The sequence below is a fragment of the Rutilus rutilus genome (assembly GCF_951802725.1).
Source record: "Rutilus rutilus genome assembly, chromosome: 9".
NCBI classification, from domain to species: Eukaryota; Metazoa; Chordata; class Actinopteri; order Cypriniformes; family Leuciscidae; genus Rutilus; species Rutilus rutilus.
Genome location: NC_140223.1, coordinates 3,644,269 through 3,664,996, shown reverse-complemented (window position 1 = coordinate 3,664,996; position 20,728 = coordinate 3,644,269). Strand labels below are relative to the sequence as shown.

The 20,728-nt window shown below is 36.1% G+C and overlaps 1 protein-coding gene across 3 annotated transcripts in view; it reads left to right on the top strand.

The window, feature by feature from the left end:
* The window catches only part of clcn2b (chloride channel, voltage-sensitive 2b), a 74,505-nt gene that overhangs the window by 42,174 nt on the left and 11,603 nt on the right, over window positions 1-20,728 (top strand). For 2 of the 3 annotated variants that reach the window (XM_084418444.1, XM_084418443.1), the window contains exons 10-19: window positions 59-160; window positions 1,106-1,190; window positions 2,513-2,668; window positions 7,346-7,415; window positions 8,534-8,644; window positions 10,517-10,730; window positions 13,719-13,852; window positions 14,743-14,933; window positions 15,106-15,217; window positions 17,651-17,718. In XM_084418444.1, coding sequence (XP_084274570.1) covers window positions 59-160; window positions 1,106-1,190; window positions 2,513-2,668; window positions 7,346-7,415; window positions 8,534-8,644; window positions 10,517-10,730; window positions 13,719-13,852; window positions 14,743-14,933; window positions 15,106-15,217; window positions 17,651-17,718 — 1,243 coding nt within the window. Of the gene's footprint in view, window positions 1-58; window positions 161-1,105; window positions 1,191-2,512; window positions 2,669-7,345; window positions 7,416-8,533; window positions 8,645-10,516; window positions 10,731-13,718; window positions 13,853-14,742; window positions 14,934-15,105; window positions 15,218-17,650; window positions 17,719-18,960; window positions 19,030-20,728 lie in introns of all 3 variants that reach the window. The other variant, XM_084418442.1, reaches the window with a different exon arrangement.

Here is a 20,728-nt window from a genome sequence, read left to right as displayed (position 1 = left end):
CTCTCTCTCTCTCTCTCTCTCTCTCTCTCTCTCTCTCTCTCTCTCTCTCTCTCTGCAGAATTGCCAGCGGGTTTGGCGGTGCCTTATTTGTGTATTTGAACAGGCTAATTGTTCAGTTTATGCGAAAACAGAAAACTATTAACAAGTTCCTCATGAAGAAGTGAGTGTTCCCTGTTTCTACTTGTTTCTCTATAGTTGTGAGGGCCGAATATCTGAAAATATACATCCTGGGATGCTTTTTAACTGATAGTGTAGTTAAACCTCTTACTGGCGTTATTTTCATACTAGTTATAAAATATCTTAAAAACTATATATCTTGAAGTGCCCCTATTATGCTTTTTTGGATGTGAACTTGAGCTGTCTGTGACTGTAAAAGGTCTGCAAACTTTCACAGGTCAAAGTGCAGATAAATGGAGTTTTTGTCTCCTAAAAGAATGAAGTGATTCTGAACTGAAACGAGTCGTCAGTAATTCCAGTCTCACTTCCTGCTGAAGATGTTTGTAACTAATTTGCATAATGCCAGCCTGTGGTCTTGATTGGCTGAACAGCGTCTCTTAGCTCCGCCCTCAAACACTGTAGTTTATCTGAGACTGGAAGAGTTTGGTTCGTGTTGTTCGTGTGGAGAAGACGCTGTTTTCTGCTGACAAAGCAAATCCACTTTGATGAGATCGATACGGTAAAACCCACGCCATCGTCACTGTTCGCATCACTGTGTGTCAAGAGCTGAGGTTCAGATATGATCATGAGCGTTTGCTTTCTGACCAATCAGAGCAGAGCAGCTCTCAGAGAGGCGGGGCTTAGAGAGACTGAATCTTTGAACGAAGCGTTTCAGACACTGAGAGAAAAGAGCTGATGCTGCTGTGGAGATTATGAGAAAATTAAAGTGTTTTTGACCTTGGATGCATGTAAACTTATTGTTTGAGGCACTTCTAAAAATCCCCAAAACTTTCTGAAAGCAATCAAATTAGACTGCAGTTATTATATTACAGTTATCTTAATTTCAGAACAGTGAAGGTCTATTCACAAGTATAATATCATCAGTGTGTGTGTGTGTGTGTGTGTGTGTGTGTGTGTGTGTGTGTGTGTGTGTGTGTGTTTTGTGCAGGCGTCTGTTGTATCCCGCGCTGGTCACGCTACTGATCTCAACACTCACTTTCCCGCCGGGCTTTGGGCAGTTCATGGCCGGACAGGTACACACACACACACACACACACACACACACATTCTTGTTCATCTATCTTTATGAGGACATTCATTGACACAATGCAATCTCTAGCCGCTTACCCTAACCTTACCCATCACAACTAAGTGCCTAACCCGACCCCTGACCCTAAACCGACCCTTAACCTCATTATAACCTTATCCCTAAAACCAAGTCTTGACCCTCAAACGGCCCTTTAAAGGCTCTCAGAGAGAGAGGACCGGCCGAAATGTCCTCACTTTACTCTCTTTGTCCTCACTCCAATGGTCTAAAACTCAAACTGGTCCTCACAAAGATAGTTGTACAAGTACACACACACACACACACACACACACACACACACACACACACACACACACACACACACTACACAACATGTGTTTGTTCCTCAGGCTGTTAAATCCATCCAGTTAATAATCTTAATGAGACAGTTGAGAGAAACATGAGGCATTCATGAATCATTCTTAACAACATACACACTCGATAAAATACAGAATAAGGCATCATCTCTCGCTCTTTATCACTCACACACACACTTATATAAAACAGAATTTGAATACAGAATGAGGCAATAAAACACACCATTAGCAGCGTATGACTGCACTCTCGTACAACACTTCACATAATCCATTTCTCAGTCAGTTTTTCATCTTGTTTTATTGTACAATACCTGAACATCTCTGAAAAGGAAGTGGTTGCACTTTATAATAAGGTTTTATTTGTTAACATTGCATTATCTAACAATGACCAATACATTCTTTCAGCATTTATTAACCTTTATTAATGCTTGTAAAAAAATGTCATGTTTATTTTAGTTCACAGTGCATTAATGTTAACAGATACAACTTTTCATCTTAAGATTAACAGATAAGTGCTGTAGAAGTTGTGTTCATGGTAACTAATGTTATTGTGAAGTGTTACCAAGGAGTTTTACTTAAAAAACAACATTAAAAACAGGGAATTTTGTATTTTAACACCTTTGACCTTGTGTATTTACTTTCCCACTGAAGTTAAGTTTCAATATATTAACACATTAGCATGTTCATGTTAGCATGTGAATATTTCTTCTTTTTAGTAAGTGTTTTATTTTTAAATGATTTAATTAATTATAAGTTTTTCATCAACCCACAAACTCCAGTTTGGGAACAGAACAGAACAGAACAGAATTTCTTCAATATTTTTACTCGTATACCTCATTAGCAAATTTTTTTTGTTTTTTTAAGCATAAAACTAAGCATAATATGGTGAGGTTTATGCTTAAGTTAAGTGAATACTGAAGCTCCTGTTAATAACATGTCATCTTCTTCACAGCTTACACAAAAGGACACCCTGGTTTCATTTTTTGACAATCGCACTTGGACGAAGCAAGGAATCACAGAAGACTTTAGTTATGACAGTCACTCGACCGCCTGGAAACATCCGCAGGCTAATGTCTTCGTGATCCTCGTCGTCTTCATCGTTATGAAGGTGAATAATCACACACACACCTAAACACTTAGGTATCTTTTGATTGTTATGTTTCATAAACACTTTTTGTTATACTGGTTGAAACTCTCTTCACATCCTGATCTCTTTTTAAGTTTTTATAAGTTGTTTGTGTTCATTACTGTTGTATGTCCTGTGTTTTGAGACGTGAAGTTATTTAACGCTTTGCTGACTCTGCTCTGGCTGGGATTTGGAGGCGGCGTGGCTTCCTCTCCAGAACATTTGTTGATACTTGAATAATACATGAGCTCATTAACATATGACCACCCACATTTACATATCAACCGCTATTCAGCATTTCGCAGCTTCATCTGCCCTGAAGAATGATAATGTGAAGTAAGTTAGCCAATCACAGCAGAGGTCATTTACATAGACCTTCTGTAGCTCCGCCCCTTTTCAGCGTCGCACTCGTTGTGTTCTGTCCTCCGGTTTGTATTTCCACTGCATGAAGGAAAGATCTTACGGATTTATGAATGAACCGCTCGTTTCTTCCCAGTCTACTGACATTTAGAAAAACCGAAGTTCAAAGATAAGATTGTTTTTCTGGCGAATAAGGTCTATAGAAGGGTTGCACACACTCGAAATTTGAGCGAAAGGAGATTTCAATACCCTCAAAAAACCAAACAAAAGCCGTTCTATCCTCCCAGCTGTAGAAGTCACAGGCTGAGGAAAACAAGAGTGTGTGTGTGTGTGTGTGTGTGTGTGTGTGTGTGAAGACTTGCATCGCTCGCTACCTGCGTGAGTGTGTCACCTTGGCAACCTCATCAGAAACCCAGTCGAAACCTGTCACGGCACAGGAAGTGATGTCGTCAGCGTTGCCACGGGGACGAGTGCCCTGTGTGTCCTTTAGCTGAACCGGAACCTTTGACTTAACCTGCGCAGTTTAATCTAGAACTACTTGGTGAAAGTTTTGGGGTAGATTTATCCCCAGAAGAGAGATAAATCTGATAAAACCTCCCTTTGGAAGTAAGATTAAATTTTTTTTTTCATTCTAAAATTCTAATTCTGAAAATGCTAAGTTTTTCTATGGGAAGGTTTAAGCTTTGGGTTACACGGCAGTAATTTAAAAAACTATTAATTTAAAAAACAAAATGTCCTCACTTATATAGTAAAAGCTTCATTCAGCAAGGATGCATTAAATTGATGAAAAGTGACAGTAAAGACATTTATAATGTTAATTTTCAAATAAATGCTGTTCTTTTGAACTTTTTATTCATCAAAGAATCCTGGAAAAATAAAATGCATCAGTTTCCACAAAAATATTAAGCAGCGCAACTGTTTTCAACATTGATAATAATCATAAATGTTTCTTGAGCATCAAATCATCATATTAGACTGATTTGTGAAGGATCATGTGACACTGAAGACTGGAGTAATGATGCTGAACATTCAGCTTTGATCACAGGAATACATTACACTTTACTATATATTCACATAGAAAACAGCTATTTTAGTTATTTTATTTACATTTTTGCTGTATTTTGATCAAATAAATGCAGTCTTGAGCAGAAGAGACTCACGCATTTTCTGTGAAGCTGCTTTGAAACGATGTGTATTGTGAAAAGCGCCATACAAATAAATGTGAATTGAAAGAGACTTCTTTCAAAAGCATAAAAAACTTCGTATTTTTGAAGTGCATATACAGTATATGTAATGTGTGTATAGGAATGCCGGCAGGTGGAGAGACAGAGAAGAGCAGATTTCTGCGAGTCTGTCTGTTTTTCAGTGCCAAGAGAGAGAGAGTGTCTGAGAGGAAGAAAGGAAAGAGAGGATATTATGCAATGATCTCTCTATCCACCCACAGCTTTCAAACACTCTCCAGCATAATTCACATAACACTTATATAACGTTCTCACTGAATCCCACCTCAACCTCCACCAGGATCTGTTCTGTTCTCGCAGGAAACATCGATTGTGCTCCGCGTGTGTGTGTGTTTGTTCTTGTGCTTGCTTTAGTGCGTGACTTTCTCTATTAATTAACTTCTGTTGTTCTGAATCAGCCAATTAGATTGATTTGCTAATTGCTCACAGTTCATTTCAGGATTCACCTCACATTCAGTACCAGGTGACATGTGGGGGTGTGTGTTTTACCTTTCTTTATCTGTACGTGCGTGTGTGTTCCTGTGTCTAATTAACAAATAAACTGAAATTCTATTTCCAGATTGGAGCAAAAGTTCAGACTTGTTGGGCGTGTTTGTGCGTTGGCATTTTGCTTGATATAATTCATTTATCCGTCTCAAATAGACTGTGACTTTGGATTTTCTTGTGTTGTTCACTAATGAGATCACACACACAATGCACACTTTTATCATTTTATTCTGTTTGCTTCTTTTGCGAAGAACTTTTGTCAAACTTCTGCTTCAAGGCAATAAGGCCTGAAACTTTCATTATAAGACTCTCGGGACAGTTGACAGAACTGCCACTTGTTCAGTCTGGCCAATGCTTGCGTCATCATGCAAGTTTGTCATTTGCACGTGTTTTTAAGTATTTTCCATTTAAACATGCAAGTGATTTTTAACCATTCAGATTCAATCGTAAGAAGACACGAAAACTCAGTTCAGCTGTATGAGAACAGGGGCCGGTTTCACAAAGATAGACTTTGACTATGGCTTAGATACAGTAGATAGTCAGACTTCAGATAGACATCTAAATCAGAGCGTTGCACAAAGCACTGAAGACTCTGACTATCTTAAGTAGGACTACACTGCAATGCATTCTGGGTAAAATAAGACACTTTTCAAAACAAAAAAACATGGCGGATCGAGTAAGCGCATTCAACCGCTCAGTGCCGTTTACCCCAGTGGAAAACATGTGTTTGTTGGAGGAGTGTAACAGTTACAAGGACATTTTACTTGGGAAATTTAGCGGAGAATGTAGTAACAAGAAGAAATGTTTAAATTATGAGCCATTTTCCCTTTTCTTTTGGCTGTTTGTAACAGAACGGCCACTTGTTCAGTCTGGCCAATGCTTGCGTCATCATGAAAGTTTGTCATTTGCACGTGTTTTTAAGTATTTTCAATTTAAACATTCAAGTGATTTTTAACCATTCAGATTCAATCGTAAGAAGACACGAAGACTCAATTCAGCTGTGTGAGACTCGGCTCTCTGTGAGTGTGCGCTCAGAAAACAGCGTTTTCTTTCACAAATCGAGATCTCTTTCACAACTTCTGCTTGAACCAAAAAATACACACAACAAAAGTATGTCAAAATGTCCGCCTTGGCAAGTATTCACGTAAACACTGTCGGTTATGTCTTAACTGAACATAAACAGTTGACAAAGAAAATGCGTGTGTATCCGTATATTGGATCTGTGCATTCTTTATATTCCTGCTGCCGTTTGTGCAATTATTGTTAATTAAACGACAAAAGACTAAGAGAAAATCACTCACTGATCTTGACTGAAGAACTTTTGTAGGTTTAACAAGGATTAATCTATATTTAATTCATACAGAATATTATGCAGTGTTATTTTACGTTTGATTATTTAATTTCTCTATCTGAATACTGTTAGACAGACTTATCTGAAAATCTTAAAGCACTGTTTATTTCATTTGTATCTTTGTTCTGTTGTAATTATTTTAGCTGTTGCTTGTTGTTCTTTAATTTGTTCTTATTTTATTACTGAAGACTCGCTGGTCTTCAATAACATTTGAACTTTACATTAGTTAGGCTAGTCGTTTTTGCTGTGGAATCGAAATTGGAATCAATCGAGAATTGTGAAATTTCTGAAATTTTGGTGGCTTATTTATTGGGAATATCATGTTGCATGGGTCAAAACAACAACAAAATGTATTTATGTAAGTGTTTTTGGGTTGGAGCTAGTGAAGACTTTGGCAGGGCAAGTAAACCACTGGCCCAGAAAAATATCCTTAGCATTGGTTAGCCCTGTGTTTGCTTGTTTTTTGTTAATTATAATTTATAATTTCTAAAAATTATACTTTAGTTTTAATATTTCTTTTCTTGTAATGTGCTGATCTTTGAGTTGATTGTGGATGAAATTGTCAGAAAGTACTGGTCGTGAAACTGCGTCGCATTCATGATTCTTTTTTATATTCACACATATACATCTGACGTTTATTAAATTATCTATTTTCGTCTGTTGAGGAAATCATACAGTCTATGCAGATGACAGACATGACAGATTTTGCGTAAGTATGTGACGCACACAGGCACATGTGTGAACATCACACCCCTCTGGTTTGTCATATTTCAGGCTATTGTGTGTGGAGAGACAGGTGGCTGAAAGTTCACAATCCAAATTCTCACTTTTGAATCTATAAAATAGCTTTTTTTCTCTTTTTTCTTGCTGCTATGGGCTGTTTTCAGTTTTAATTTCATACGTGTGTCGCTGCTATTGCTCTGTAATAACCAGCAATGTAATTTTTCACACTACACTACATGTTGGGGAAAAAAAAGTAGCTTGTTAATGAAAAAACAGAATTACTGTCATGCTACTGAAAAATGAATTCTACCAAGATAATAGCTTTACCACTTTAGTTAGTTAATCCCTCAACACTGATGATATTATTGGCTAATATTCTCCTCTCTCCTTGGTTACATCAGCAGAAAAGTTGTTGCAGAGGTATTGGATTTTGGTGAAATATTGCAAAAAAAGTGTTTGTTTGTGTTTAAATGAGTGTTACTGTTGTTTCTCGTGCAGTTCTGGATGTCTGCTTTAGCCACAACCCTTCCTGTACCTTGTGGAGCCTTCATGCCTGTTTTTGTCATTGGTAAGTGTGCGTTTGGGCTTTTCCTTTAAAATATTGCTTTTTAAGGCAAGATACGTTTGGTGAATAGGGTAAAAACTGAACTAATAGATCTCACCATAGCTGATTAATCACAGGAGATTAAGACAGTTGTGTTAACTTACAAGTTTTAATGTTAGGTTTAAATTTACAAACAAAAGCAATATCGAATTAAATTTATATGATAAATAATTTGCGTGTTTCCTATTATTGTTTATATAATCGCACTAATTTGCATATGTTTCCAGAACATAAATCTTAACGTTGGATAAAGTCACATTCAAAACCCTTTTTTCATTTTGAAGACCTATTAGAGTTAAAGGTTTTCACTGAGGGGATTTTGGATTTCTCCTTTTATCAATCAGAAAATACTGTAAACTGATAGAAAAAAACATTTTCACCATGTTTTAGGAATAAAATGTTAATAATATATCAGGCGAATAATATATGAACAAACCCCTCAGTAATAACCTTCAGAATATAGATGGGAATAAAACTGTAAGTTTTGGTGTATATAACTGCTGCTGAAGTGGAGGAAAAACTCACCGACTTTAAAGATATGTGGTGTAATTGAAACCTACAGATGCAAATAGAGAAAGTGCAATAAAATAAACACTTAAATGTGTATTTTGTCTGAAAGAAGATATGTAATGGAAGCAAAACAGCAATATCTCAAAATTGAACAGAGCATGAAACAAAACTATAGTATCTTGCCTTTAAATTTTAAATTTTCACAATATTGTATGTGATATATTTAATCAAAAATGATGGAGACATTAAAATGTGACCCGTGAATGTCAAGTCACCTTTATTTATATAGTGCTTTTTACAATAAATATTGTTTCAAAGCAGCTTTACAGTGATAACAGGAAAATAATGCAACAAAGTTTGTTTCTAGAAGAAAATAGCGTCATAGTCCAGCTTAAGTAAGCTCAGTGATGGTTCATTTTGTTGTAAAAAGAAAGAAGAAAAGTTATTAATTTAGTTAATTTTTATATATATAGCCACTCTGGAGTAAACCGTGATGTCATTCTCATATAATGGCGTCAATGCAGGCAGATCAATAATATTGTTGAATATTAAATGAAATGTGTGTGTTTCAGGTGCTGCGTTTGGCCGTTTGGTGGGTGAAAGTATGGCCGCTTGGTTTCCAGAGGGAATTAATACAGATGGAATCATCTATCCCATAGTGCCTGGAGGATACGCTGTTGTGGGTGAGGAACAAACTCATGCTCATACATGTGACATCTTCACACACACACACCTTCATCACAGCTAATTACCTTTCATGGAAATTGCCTCAGTGTTGCCATAGTGATTTTAAGAGGCAATGATTTAGTTGTGTTGTGTTGTGTTTAGTGGATTGTTGGTTTTCATTGTTAGTAAGTCTTTGATTAGTAGCCACTAGATTTAATTATGAAATAACAATAACTCCTTTTGAATAATTATTATGTTATTTATAGTTTAACAGACAATATAGAGAAGGGTTTAGAGAAGTGTATGATTTTGACACAAAAAATTGCCCTTTAATAGAATATTTTTGCTTAATAAATTGGTAGCACTTTACAATATGGTTTCATTTATTAACATTAGTAACATTAGTATCATTAGTATCATTTGTAACATTGACCAATACTTCTATTGCATTTATTCATTTTAGTTAATGTTATTCTCAACATTTACAAATACATTATTAAAATCAAAGGTTGTATTTGTTAACATTAGTTAAAACATTAGCTGACATGAACAAACTATGAACAATTATATTTTTACTAATTAACATGAACAAAGATGAATAAATGCTGTAAAAATATAAATGTTCATGTTAGCTAAAGTTTTAACTAATGTGAACAAATGAGACCTTTTTGTAAAATGTAACCAGTAATTTTTGGATAATTTTGACCTATTATTTATTTATATTTAATCCACAATCTAAGTATCTTACCAGATTTACATTTCACTGCAAGTTGTATCATGTATATAACTGTATGTGACAAATACAAATCTTGAATCTTGAAAAATAGCAATACTAAAAAATGTTTTTCAGAAAAATTAAGGTATAACTAGTAGATATAATTTTCATTCATATTTACAGTTTGTTTATAAGTTTACATTAGTGTTGCACACATGTGTCAGTTGAATTTCTTTGAATTGAACTCAGTATATTCCTGCTCTTGTCAATTCATGAGTTTGAGTAAGTTGAATTGGTCCAATAGTTTGTGTTTATTTTGCATTGTTTGTTTTCTTTTTGCCTTATTAATTTAAAGTGAACCATTAATGTATTTAATTTGTTTTGTTATAACTCTCTCTCTTGTTGACATAGTGGAGTTTTTATCATGAGGATTTTGGATATCTCTTTTTATCACTCCATAAATCAGAAAATACTGTAAACAGCCAGAAAAAAATATTTTCACCATGTTTTTAGGAACAAAATGTAAAAAAAAAAAAATCAAATGAATGTTAAATAAACAAACCCCTCAGTAAAAACCTTCAGAACATAGATGGGAGTAAAACTGTAAATGTTGGCGTATATAAGTGTTGCTGAAGTGGAGGAACAACTCAAAGCCTTGAAAGACGTGACCCTGGACCACTAAGCCAGTCACATGGGTCAATTTGTTGAAATTGAGATTTCGTACAGCATCTGAAAGCTGAATAAATGAGCTTTCCATTGATGTATGGTTTGTTATATATTTGGTCGAGATACAAATATTTGAAAATCTGGTGCAAAAAAATCGAAGCATTGAGAAAATCTCCATTCATGTTGGCGATTGTGCTGCATTCACTCACACAAATACATGTTTTATATATTTACTGTAAGAAATGTACTAAATATCTTCATGGAACATGATCTTTCCTTAATATCCTAATCATTTTTGCCATAAAAGAAAAATGGATAATTTTGACCCATACAATGTATTGTTGGCTGTTGCCACAGATATACCCGTGCGACTCGAGACTGGTTCTGTGCCTGAAAGACACATTATTGAAACAAAATAAACCATAACTGACTATAACTGACATTGGTTTTGTCTATAGTGGCTTGTGTTTAAAACTCTCTCTCTCTCTCTCTCTCTCTCTCTGTTTAGGAGCAGCGGCGTTATCCGGAGCGGTCACACACACCGTTTCCACAGCCGTGATCGTGTTTGAGTTGACGGGTCAGATAAGTCACATTCTGCCCATCATGATCGCTGTGATTCTCGCCAATGCCGTCGCTCAGAGTCTTCAGCCGTCCATCTACGACTCTATTATCCGCATCAAGAAGCTGCCGTACCTGCCCGAGCTCGGCTGGGGGCACCACGAGTGAGTTCTGGCTCTTCACACACCTTCTGCTAACATACTGCTTCCTCAACGCAGTGCTTTGAAGGATTCAGTAACTGTCACAGAATATAGACGTAGAAAAACACTCTTTTATCTCAGTCAATCACAGTTACATCAAGTCATTCCCCTGATTTTTAAAACATACAACAATTTCAAAATGTATCTTTAAGTCTGGCTGTGTCAGGGTTATTAAATTAAGCTAAAACCGTAACAAAACATTTTCGTTTTCGTCAAAATTTAAACATTTCTCATTTTCATTTCGTTTTAACTTGATGTGCTAAACCACCTAAAACTAAATCTGAAATAAACATTTATAAAAAACTATATGAACATTATAACAAAACCATCCAACAAAATTAATAAAACTGAGTAAAATTAAAATAGAAATTGTTTAAAAAAAAAACATTTTTTAAACTATAATAGTATCTCAATGATGCTAAAAAAAACACTGGGTTGTGTGCAATTATATTGTAAGGAAAGTTTCTTTAAATACAGTTCTTATTTTTATCACTGCAAAAAACAAAACAAAAAAACAATCTTACTCAGTATCTTTGTCTTGTTTTCCAGTACAAATATAAAAAACATTCTAAATTTTCTGAGCCCATTTTAAGCAAAAACTCACTTAATTTTGATACCTTTAGTTGAGAACCAAAAGATATTAAGTCATGCTTTCTGAAAAAAAAAAAAAAAAAAAAAAAAAAAAAATTGTATTATAAGAATGTTTAGATATTTGTACTGGAAAACAAGACAAAAATAACTAAAGTACGAAAATATTTTTTTAAATAATAAATCCAAATCTGCGTTTCTTAAAAACTCACAGGAAGTTCCTGAAGGAACTTGTGGCGTAAATGTTGATTCACTTCCAGGTTCCAGAAATAATAACTCAACCATTGTAATGACTAAATAAATCAAATAAGTGGCAAATGCTTTTTTAATGCAATTAAAAGATCAATTTATTATTTTCTTGTTACTTTTAACTACATTAACAAATTTACTTTAAATCTATCTGTTAATTTTTTTAAGTGATTTCCATTTTTTCTTTGGCATTAATGCACTTTTTTCCTTCATTTATTTGAGTGGCACTCACAGTCCTCAAGACGGAGATGGTGTTTCCTCTTAATTAGTGTAAATGGACAATCTGTGTGCAAACAGGGTCTAAAGTTACACAACACACACACAACAACACATCAGACTAATGGCAAACTGTGCAATACACACATACATCTTAGTTTCTGAGGGTTTTCAGATGTTCACACACACACACACACACACACACACACACACACACACACACACACACACACACACACACACACACACACACACACACACACACACACACACACACAGGTATTTTGCTCTGAATGATTGTGTTTCTGCCCTGGTGTCAAACTCATCTACAGCATCTCAGAGACGAATTTATACCTGTCAAGAGAACAATTACATAACCGTGTGAGTGTGTGTGTGTGTGTGTGTGTGTGTGTGTGTGTGTGTGTGTGTGTGTGTGTGTGTGTGTGTGTGTGTGTGTGTGTGTGTGTGTGTGAGAGAGGGAAGCTAGATTTTTTGCTGAGTTAGAATCTGCAGAAAACTCACTTCTCAGCAGGACACACACACACACACACACACACACACACACACACACACATTGACATTCACTGCTCTGTATCTCGTCCTCTCTCTCTGTCATTTAACTTTCCTTTCAGCGTGTTTTATTGGCTCGTCTGTTTTACACACAATGCTGCCAAAATGTCAATCAATACAGGAACAAAATATGTCTTGTGTGCCAACAAAAAACTATTCGGTTCAAGTTTGAAGCTATACATATTGTTTAAAAGCTGCCTTACAGAAAATGCTTGTTTCAGTGTTACAGTTTACAAAGTATTCTGTTATCAGATGACCGTATCAGAGTAATGTGCGTATGACAGTCATACACAGCTATAACATAATGCGTCATGTGGTTCATATCAACATAATGAACGTGTTAGGCAGCCATTACAACTTGTGCTTGATAACAATATAAGGATAACGTGTGAAGTTTTGCACATTGATCTAAAGTCTTGTCGCCATCGCCTGAAATCGTCACAAAAGCAAAATGATCAATTTGGCGTTTATGCATATTAAATATATCTGTGCATTTTCTGAAGTAAATGTGAGTGGTGTTTGTGGTTCTCTGGATGGTTTGTCTCTCTAGATCGCACTTTTTCCAGAACAAAATGTTTTTGTAGTAATTGATGAATATTTATATCCTGTTAATAAAATAAAATATTGGTGTGATTATGTTTCCTACTAAAATGTTGGTAACAAACTGGGTTATTGTTTGTGACTAAATCTAAAACCATAAATAAATAAATAAAAAATTGTTGCATGAAATTAAAGAACCGTTAACTGAAATAAAATAAAATTAAATATAAAACAACTTAAACTTATTTTATTTGAGCAAAACATTTCTCATTTTAATTTAGTTAAACTTGATGTTCTAAAATAACAGAAACAGAAATAAATTAAAACTATATATAGACATATATATATATATATATATATATATATATATATATATAATATAAAACAGCAACATTTCTAAAACTTGCACTAAAATCAAAATTCTATTCAACATATTGATAAAAACTGTAACAGGAACTCAATGATATTAAAATAACACACTAACAAGGTTGAATGCTTAAGTCTGGATGATAGTATACTGTGTAAACTGTGAAAATAAAATGTGGTTAGTTTAAAATCATATTCATTATTATAATTATAAACAGACTTTTGATGTGCTTGAAAGAAGCCGGTTCTCGTGCTGTTTTAATGCTGTGTCTGTTCACTAACTCTGCGTGTGAGCAATAGTAGTAGTGCTGCCTTAACAAACACACTAATGATAAATCAAAGGAACGTCTAGAAACACACTCTTTAATGGGGATCATGAATTCTGCTGCAGTGATTGCATAACTGTGGGAATCTCTTCTGCAGGAAGTATAATATTCGTGTGGAGGACATCATGGTCAGGAATGTTCGCTATATTACACTGAACTGCACATACAGAGACCTTCACGACGTCCTCACGACAGGAAACCTCAAAACACTGGCGCTGGTGGAGTCTGCAGGTACAGCACATGCGCATGTGGTGGGAAAAATACATATATATATATATTACATTTTTAACACAGTTAAACCAAATGTAGTTTTAGAGAAAATAAATAGTAAACACCTGATATAGTTTTACCATGAAAATAGCCAAAACAATCAAACTCATTTAACACAATAATGACTTTTTTAATTTGCAGTTAATTAGATAACTCATTTTAATCGCTTGACAGTCCTAATTTAAATAGAACTTAATTTTTTTTTAAATCTTTTTTATTGTTTTCTTTCTTTTCTTTCTTTTTTTATTTTTTGACTACCGTTCAAAAGTTTGTAAAATGTTCAATTTTTTGTAAGAAGTCTCTTCTGCTCACCAAGGCTGCATTTATTTGATAAAAAATACAGTACAAATTTAAATTAATACAGTATTGCAATTCAAAATAACTGTTTTCTATGTGAATATATAGTGAAGTGTAATTTATTCCTGTGATCAAAGCTGAATTTTCAGCATCATTACTCCAGTCTTCAGTGTCACATGATCCTTCACAAATCAGTCTAATATGATGATTTGATGATCGAGAAACATTTATGATTATTATCAATATTGAAAACAGTTGGAAAGTTCTCAGGATTCTTTGATGAATAGAAAGTTCTAAAAGAACAGCATTTATTTGAAATAGAATCTTTTGAAACATTCTAAAACTGTCACTTTTGCTCTCGTCTCTCTCTCTCTCTCTCTCTCTCTCTCTCTCTCTCTCTCTCTCTCTCTCTCTCTCTCTCCCCCTCTCTCTCTCTCTCCCCCTCTCTCTCTCTCTCTCTCTCTCTCTCTCTCTCTCTCTCTCTCTCTCTCTCTCTCTCTCTCTCTCTCTCTCTCTCTCTCTCTCCCCTCTCCCTCTCCCTCTCTCTCTCTCAGAGTCCATGATCCTGCTGGGCTCTATTGAGCGCGCTCAGTTACAGGCGCTCCTGAACGAGCATCTGGGTCGTCCTCGGCGTTTGGAGTTCATACGAGACCGAGTCGACGCCGAGAGAAAGCGTGTGTCTGTGGCCAGCACCCCCAGCAGTGAGGAGGGGGGTCAAAAGGTCAACCACGAGGTTCGCTTCCAGGTCAGAGTGCACACAGTTATCTGACTCTCACAGCAGAATGACCTTTTCAACAGCGTTTCAGATTTGTTGAGGCATGATCTTGAATGTGTGTGTGTGTGTGTGTGTGTGTGTGTGTGTGTGTGTGTGTGTGTGTGTGTGTGTGTGTGTGTGTGTGTGTGTGTGTAAATTGTAGATCTCCACAGAAGAGTCGTCGTTTATACCCGTTCGTCCGATCTCCCCGAAACCTCTTAAACCTGCGCTGAAGAGGACGCCTGTGGCTGAGAAGAACATCGAGATCCCCACAAGTAATATCACACACACAGTTAGACCTCAAGTTGATTTGCATAGTGCTTTTCACACTACATATTGTTTTCCTCCTATTTTGATGATTTAAAGGGATAGTTCACCCAAAAATGAAAATTAGCCCATGATTTACTCACCCTCAAGTCATCCTAGGTGTGTATGACATTCTTCTTTCAGACGAACACAGAGTTATATTCAAAAATGTCCTGTCTCTTCCAAGCTTTATAATGAAAGTGAATGGCTGTTTGTTTTGAAGTCCATAAAAGTGTATCTATCATCATAAAAGTGCATCTATCATCATAAAAGTGCATCTATCCATCATAAAAGTGCATCTATCCATCATAAAAGTGCATCTATCCATCATAAAAGTGCATCTATCCATGATAAAAGTGCATCTATCCATGATAAAAGTGCATCTATCCATCATAAAAGTGCATCTATCCATGATAAAAGTGCATCTATCCATCATAAAAGTGCATCTATCCATGATAAAAGTGCATCTATCCATCATAAAAGTGCATCTATCCATCATAAAAGTGCATCTATCCATGATAAAAGTGCATCTATCCATCATAAAAGTGCATCTATCCGTGATAAAAGTGCATCTATCCATGATAAAAGTGCATCTATCCATCATAAAAGTGCATCTATCCATCATAAAAGTGCATCTATCCATGATCAAAGTGCATCTATCCATCATAAAAGTGCATCTATAAGTGCATCTATCCATGATCAAAGTGCATCTATCCATCATAAAAGTGCATCTATCCATCATAAAAGTGCATCTATCCGTGATAAAAGTGCATCTATCCGTGATAAAAGTGCATCTATCCATCATAAAAGTGCATCTATCCATCATAAAAGTGCATCTATCCATGATAAAAGTGCATCTATCCATCATAAAAGTGCATCTATCCATCATAAAAGTGCATCTATCCATCATAAAAGTACATCTATCCATCATAAAAGTACATCTATCATCATAAAAGTACATCTATCATCATAAAAGTGCATCTATACACTACATATTGTTTTCCTCATATTTTGATGGTTTAAAGGGGCATTGTGTAATATTTAGGAGGATCTGTTGACAGAAATGCAATATCATATTCATAACTATGTTTTCAGTGGTGTATAAAGACCTTACTTGTGTTTTTATCACCTTAGAATGAGCATTTCTCTCTACACACACCGCGGGTCTCCTTACACACACACGTTTCTACAGTGGCCCTGAACGGACACACGCGTTTCGTCACTGTGTTGTTCTTCGTGTAAAGAAGCTAAAGCTAAAGTCAGCGAATAAAACTCTGACACAATGATGAACAAGTCACAATAATATTCACAATAACATATCGTTTTACTGAATAATAAAGTAAACCTAATTTCTGAATTTATCTTTGTAAAGAAAGCTCATTGCTGAACTGGCTACTCTCTGCTGTCTCAGACGACGACATCACTTCCTGTCGGCCACCGTAACTTCTGTTGGGTGCACTTCACAACCTCACCACTAGATGCTGCTATAATCACACACTGCACCTTTAATGGATCTGGCACAGTCATTAAAAACATATTTATCCCCTCCAGACGTCACTGTTGTTCTTAAAGACATGAAGTGATTCTCATGCACTGAACTTTTGTAATATAATGTATATTTAACAAAAAATGTATGTTAAAATGGTGTTCAGTGAAACTTTGTAGCTATAATTATTTAATTGATTGGATTTTGAAAAGTGGGCGTCATTATTACTGGCTGATATGTTTTATTATTTTTTAATATTATTAATATTATTTGCAGCATTGGTTATGTCAGCATAAATGAGGCTGCAAAAACTCTTAGATTATGATAAAAAGATTATGAATTATAATACCAGGAACATTTATTGCTAAAGTTAATGAGGTCAGTTTTGATCTCATGTTGATTAAAATAAAACTCATTATAAAAGCTACACTTTTACCCAACCTCTTAAATTATACAGTGAATATAGAGATAATGATGTTGAGGAAAAGAAAGATATTGTGCAGAATGTCTTAATTAGTGTGATGAAGAATATGGTGCTAAATACTGTTGAAGATTATGGAGTAATAACTCTTTCCCTGCATTTCTTTTTTTGTTTAAGTTGCCAGCCAGCGCTAGCATTATTGATCATTTCACAAAACTTTCATGGATGAATATCTGAACATACAACATATCGAAAGAAATATCAGATCCTCTGCTTTTACACAAAAAAATAAATTGCATTATTTTAATTAACACTTTTTTTTTTTAAATGTAAAGACATTTTTGGGGGGGGAGAGTTAAAATACACACATTTGCAGACAGTGGAGAGACCTTCTAACATTGAGTGGAAACTTATAATAATTCTGCATTAATTAGCGGTGTATTATATTGATGTCAGAAGTGTGTGAATTGTGAGTCTTTTCTGTGTGTTTGTCAGGTCCTCATGATTCTGGCCTTGGCTTAAAGAATCTGCTGTGTGTTCGACCTCAGACAGATGTGATGGAGGTGAGACACACACACACACACACACACACACACACACACACACACACACACACACACACACACACACACACACTCTCACACACACTCACTCACACTCACACACACACACACACACACACACACACTCTCACACACACACACACACACACACACACACACACACACACACACACACACACACACACACACACACACACAGTCACTCACTCACTCACACACACACACACACACACACACACACACACTCTCACACACACACACACACACACACACACACACACACACACACACACACTCTCACACACACTCACTCACACTCACACACACACACACACACACACACACACACACTCACTCACACTCACACACACACACACACACACACACACACACACACACACACACACACACACTCTCTCACACACACACACACACACACACACACACACACACACACACACACACACACACACACAGTCACTCACTCACTCACACACACAGTCACTCACTCACTCACACACACACACACACACACACACACACACTCACACTCACATGTATGCACACACACTCACGCACACACACACTTTCTCACACCCACGCTCACACACACACACACACACACACTCTCACACGCACACTCACACACACACTCACTCACACACACACACACACTCTCACACGCACACACACACTCTCTCACACTCACATGTACGCACACACACGTTCTCACACACACACACACACCCACGTTCACACACACGCATACTCACACACACGTTCACGCACGCACGCACGCGCACACGCACGCACGCACGCACGCACGCACGCACGCACGCACGCGTACACGCACGCACATACACGTTCACTCACTCACTCACTCACTCATATATACACACACACACACACACTCACTCACGCACGCACGCACGCACACACACACACGCACACACACGTTCACTCACTCACTCACTCACTCACTCATATACACACACACACACACACACTCACGCGCACACACACACACACACACACTCTCTCACACTCACACTCTCTCACACTCACACACTCTCACAGACACACACACACACACCCTCATGACTGTAGTTGTAGAGCCGTCCGTGTCGTCTGCTGCAGTTGTAATGATGTTTTGCTCATAACTGTATGTAATATGAGGTGTTGTGTGTGTGTGTGTGTGTGTGTGTGTGTGTGTGTGTGTGCTATGTCTTTTCCTCCTGTAAGAATAATAACGTGGAGCTCACACTGGCTCCTGAATGCCGGCCGCACAAGCGTGTGAGGATTTCGGTCTTGGTAAGAGCCACGATAAAACACTGGCTCGTCAAATCATCGCGTCATCATCTGTCATCCTGTCGTTCTCATAAACGTCTCCCTCGTTCCTGCTCCTGACCTTTGACCTGATACGCAAATAAATACTAGAATTTAGAGTAACACATTTTCTTGCCAAGATTCCGAGATGTTGTTAGTTTTTATTGCACTATAAACATTACACAGCACAGTTTGGTTGTTTTGATGGTTCTGCGCTGGAGCAGGGTTCAAAGGTCAGTGTAATCACTCACACTAATCAGTGTAATCTGAAGGACACCAGCAGGGACAAGGGACACGACCAAGCATGCGTATCTGTCAATCATCAGCATGACATCAGAACTGCCCAATCAGTGTGAGTTGCCTACAAAGTGGGTGGAGCCAATGAATGAAATACTTGTCTTGCTCACCCAATCAATACTAGAGTTTAGATCTTAGTATTTTCACCTAAAAATGATCATTCTGTCATCATTTACTCCACCTCATGTCGTTCCAAACCTGAATTAGTTTCTTTTGTCCATGTAATGAAAGTCAATGGGGTCCAGTGTTGGTTTTTTTGTCTATTTTTCTTGAGTTTTCAAGGTCTTCAAAGTCCTTTAGAATTGAATAGCTAAATATTGTATTTGTTTTAAAAACAGTAATGTTTACAAGATTGTAACCATATTGTAAAGTTTTTAAATCTGTTTATGAAAACATAAATAACTTAACCCTAACGTTTATCCCTCTGGTGTGGTTCGATAATTTTTAGCCAGAAAATTGTATGTTTATTTTTTATTATTTTGACATGATTTGAAAAGGTTAAATGATCCTGTAAAAAATAGTCACACTTGTGCTCCTCGCGGTCAAAAATGACGCATTGGAAACGAATGTGAGACAAATTTCCTCTAGTGGAAGCGTTTGGTACTGCAGCCGAACAACATCTCACTGAAAGCTCATTTTTTGAGATATCAACCTCAAATTTGGAGCACAGCTTGATTAGATTTATGTCTTTGATTTTCTCAGTTTTAGAGTAAAACGTGTTTTGTAAAATATATTTCATATAAAAAATGTAAAATAGTATTTTTGTGCATTTTTCATAACAATAAATGTAAAATTATACAACTTTTTTAAACTTCAGTAATAATCTGCCAAGTGTCGTCTTTAAAAGAGAACAAAATTAAGTCTGTTCTCCAAAATATTCAAGATTTATGAGTTAAAAGTTAACTCAAAAAGTGAATGAATGGATTATAACTACTGCATAAATATAATTTAGTACCATAAAATCCCCGAAAAATATTAAGTAAAAAACATTATCGAACTAAATTATAGTACAATCATTTCATTGAAAAAAAACGTTTGTTTTGTTTTTGACAGACCCCTTTGTACCAGAGGGTTAAACTTAAAAAATAAGTTATGATATAATATTTAAATTATATTATACTATAGCTTATTTTCAAGTTATTTATGTTTTAATAAATCGATTTCGGTAAAATTTTACCTTAAGGTTCCAACTACATTAGTTAAAATTAGAGATGCACCAATATAACGTTTTGGCCGATACCGATAACCGATAATTCTTTATATTTTAAAGCCGATAACTGATATTTTGGCATTTCCAATCCATTATTTATCAGCTTTAAGATATCGGCCAAATTATCGATAACGATAATATTAAAAATGAACATATATCGGCCGATACCGATATCGT